At 35.9% G+C, this 3248-nt stretch overlaps 1 protein-coding gene across 1 annotated transcript in view; it reads left to right on the top strand.

Moving 5' to 3' along the window:
* The window catches only part of GBAS (glioblastoma amplified sequence), a 33692-nt gene extending 31851 nt beyond the window's left edge, over positions 1–1841 (top strand). The window contains exon 10 of the mRNA XM_019511362.1: positions 460–1841. Coding sequence (XP_019366907.1) covers positions 460–524 — 65 coding nt within the window. The 3' untranslated portion in view covers positions 525–1841. The remainder of the gene's footprint in view (positions 1–459) is intronic.
* Positions 1842–3248: the final 1407 nt, after the last annotated feature.

Genomic DNA, 3248 nt, shown 5'->3' with positions numbered 1-3248 from the left:
GGGGGGGGGTTCTTAAAGGGCCAGAGCTGCAGCCGGCAGGGCAGCCATTGCTGGGCTGTGAGAGCAGGTTGGGGGATGGGTCTGGGTGATTCGGATGTTCAGCCAAATGGATTGGGGACAATGATATGAATCACCAAGTCAAATCACTGGCCCCCAAATCATCCGAATCTGAAGCAAATACTAGCTGCTTTGCACAGTCCTAATTGTAACTGTAAGATAACCTTGAGTTGTAGTGGAAAATGATAGAGATTTGTCTTCAAAACCCTCTAGTGCAAATTAAGAGAACAGTTTTATAAGCTTGTTTCACCTGTTGCTTCTCTCAAATCTACTGTTCTTTAGTTATAGGTTGTTAAACTGATTGGTGTAATTTGATATCAGCAAATCTCTGTGTAAGTTAAGTGCATGAATAACGACAAGATCTTTATTAGTAAATGAGTCCTCCCTGTTTCCCTTTTTCAGTGCCCCTTATTCAGGAAATGGAGTCCAGAATCATGATACCATTGAAGATCTCTCCACTTAAGTAAAGTCATTGATTTACCTGTGCCTACATAGATTCAAGTGACAAGTATTTGTCTTAAATTAATTTTATGGTATACACTGTATATCATAGTAAGAAATATGAAAGTACTGTATTAAGCTTATAAAGGAGACCTCTTTTCTTCAGAATCTAAGGACTTGATGCACTTAAAAATTTACCAGGGAAATAAATGTAGGATTATAGTTTCAAGCTTAATTTTCAAAGACACACCAGTTCATCTATGAAACTGGCTCTTAAAGCTGAGCTTTACGGTTCTTGATATGACTTGGTGTATAAACTATTTCCAAGTCTTAGCAGCAGCAAAGGGGGAGTTATTTGTTTGGTTTAACTTTTAAATTAACGCTGTATTTTAATCCTGGAAGACTGTTACAGTTTAGATGGCTTTTGTATGAAGGAAAATGTGTACTGTGTTTGTAATAACTGCAGATCGCGAAAACAAAGTCGGTTGGTTCCTGGAAACGAGAGAGAGAATGTCTCAGACAAAGCTCTGAACCAACGAAATACCGCTAGCTGCTTACACTATGGCAGGAGTTTTATTGGGAAAAGAATCAGTAATCCACTCTAAACTAAAAAGTAGCTGAGAATATTGAAATTGTACAATTCAGTAGAATTACTGAAATGTTTTCACCTACAATCAAAGAATAAGTACTTGCAGAAAATGATACTGAAGATTAGGTGATAGCTTATAAATGTACAAACCATAGTGGATTCCATTTTGAGACGGCTTTGAAGGTGACGGAAAGAAATTGCATCTAGATGATTACATCTGGAACTAACTTTAAATTTATTTAAGCAATTCTTTGGACTTTGGGCTGTATGATCCACAGTATTGGAACAATCCTTTATAAGGAACAGTGATGTGACAATGTTACAAGCACTCATGTAGCTAAATGTATTTATTTCCAAAAATAATAGAGGTCTAAGAAAAGGGGTTTTATTTAATAAGCAGTCATGACTTCAGACATATGCTTGGTCAGATGTTTCACTAATTATACACTAGGTATTTTGGAAATGATGTGTGAAGCTGATGCATGTTGTCGGTAGGATTGGCATAAAGCCACGTATCATTATGTCCAGTTCTATTTTGATTTCTCTTTTAGACTAGGACATACCGATATTTTCAGTAAATGTAATGATGTGAACATTATGTAAGTGAAAATAATATTCTCTTTATTCAAAGTGGTTTAAGAATCAGTGTAATATACAGTATATACAAATCAAATACTGAATGTCCAATTTGTATATTTCAATGAGTTTTCTGCAAAAACATGTCAGTCAATAAAATTCTTTTAATTTTCACATATTCTTGGAAGCTTATGTCTTCATCCTGTATAGTGTTTGTTATGAAAAATAGAAATACATGTCTCACAGCATTACAGTTTGCATGACCAACGTTGTCCTAATATGCTTATAACTTCCACAAAGACCTGCTTTGAGCTGATACTTAGTTTACAAACAACCTCCAAATAAAACATTTCATTTCAACAGTATTTGGTGTTGGCATATGGAAATGAGAAGTGTGCAGGATCCCTTACCCCATGTAGATCCAGTAGAGCTCCACACAGGATTCAGAAATCTGTGTTTGTAAACCTGATACTGCAGTTGGATATGCTAATTTGTTGGCCTAGAATCCATTGGCTTTGTTAAAAGAACCATGCGGTTCTACCAGGTATGTTGTGCGTCTTATTTTTGCTTTTAATTGCTGAAAAATATCCAGTGCCCAGGAAAGCTGGGGACAAACGATGCAGATTTGAGCATGGCATTCTGTACAAGAGAGCTCTGTAAGCTGCCATATCTCTGTCTTCATCCTTTGCCTACTACAGCATCCTTGTTTCGTTCTAATAGCACGCCTCTCTCAACTAGAAGTACTTGTGCCAGATTAACTTGACTGCAAAACAAAAGAATAAACAACATCATAGTTACTCTTCGTTAAATAATTATTCTAGTATCTCTTGCTGTCACTGTCTCTTTAGATCCAGTTTTGCAACTACCATTTTTACCTGCAACTTTGATGTGACAGGGCAGAGAACGGTTGTCTTTTGTCTTTTTTTTTTTTTTTTTTTTTTTTTTTTTTTTAAGTAATAAGATGTATTGTGGGTTACCAGTGGTGTAATTCACTTAGTTTATCTACTGTCACACTTGCTGAGAAACGAGTCCTATCAGGCAAAATTTCTGTTTGAAATACGAGAAGTTTCTTTTTTTTTTTCTTTTTTTTTTTTTTGAGTAAAGAAGCCTGAGGATGATTCTAAAAGTGTTCCAGCACATGGAACAATTCTCATCGGTCTTCTTTATTCACAATTAGCGCTACTGTAATATACCATGAACATGGCTTCTGAGTAGTTGTGAGCTTCCAAACTCTTCTGTTGTAATCAGAAAGATAAGTAGGTATACATTTATTTTAGATGAAAATCTGATTTTCAAACGAGTGCAATGTATGAACTTATATAATGAGCTATATTCCCTATGCCTGAAGAAGGGTGGCTGCGCCTGAAAGCTTGTCATAACTGTTTTCCAACTACTCAGTTGGTCTAATAAAAGAGATCACATTTAATCAAAGAACCTTTCCTGCATATATAAGCAAAGGTGGGTTTTTTTGTTGTTCCTTTGCCTGAATCCTTCCCTTCACTACTTTGAAGTCCATGCTGCTTTTCATCTTAACTTCACAGGCAAATTTCTCTTCTACCAGTTAATGATGTGTCATCAGTTAATG

Source organism: Gavialis gangeticus, unplaced genomic scaffold (genome assembly GCF_001723915.1).
Source record: "Gavialis gangeticus isolate Ggan-Ray unplaced genomic scaffold, GavGan_comp1, whole genome shotgun sequence".
In the NCBI taxonomy this organism is placed as follows: domain Eukaryota; kingdom Metazoa; phylum Chordata; order Crocodylia; family Gavialidae; genus Gavialis; species Gavialis gangeticus.
This window is presented reverse-complemented; position numbering and strand designations above follow the sequence as displayed.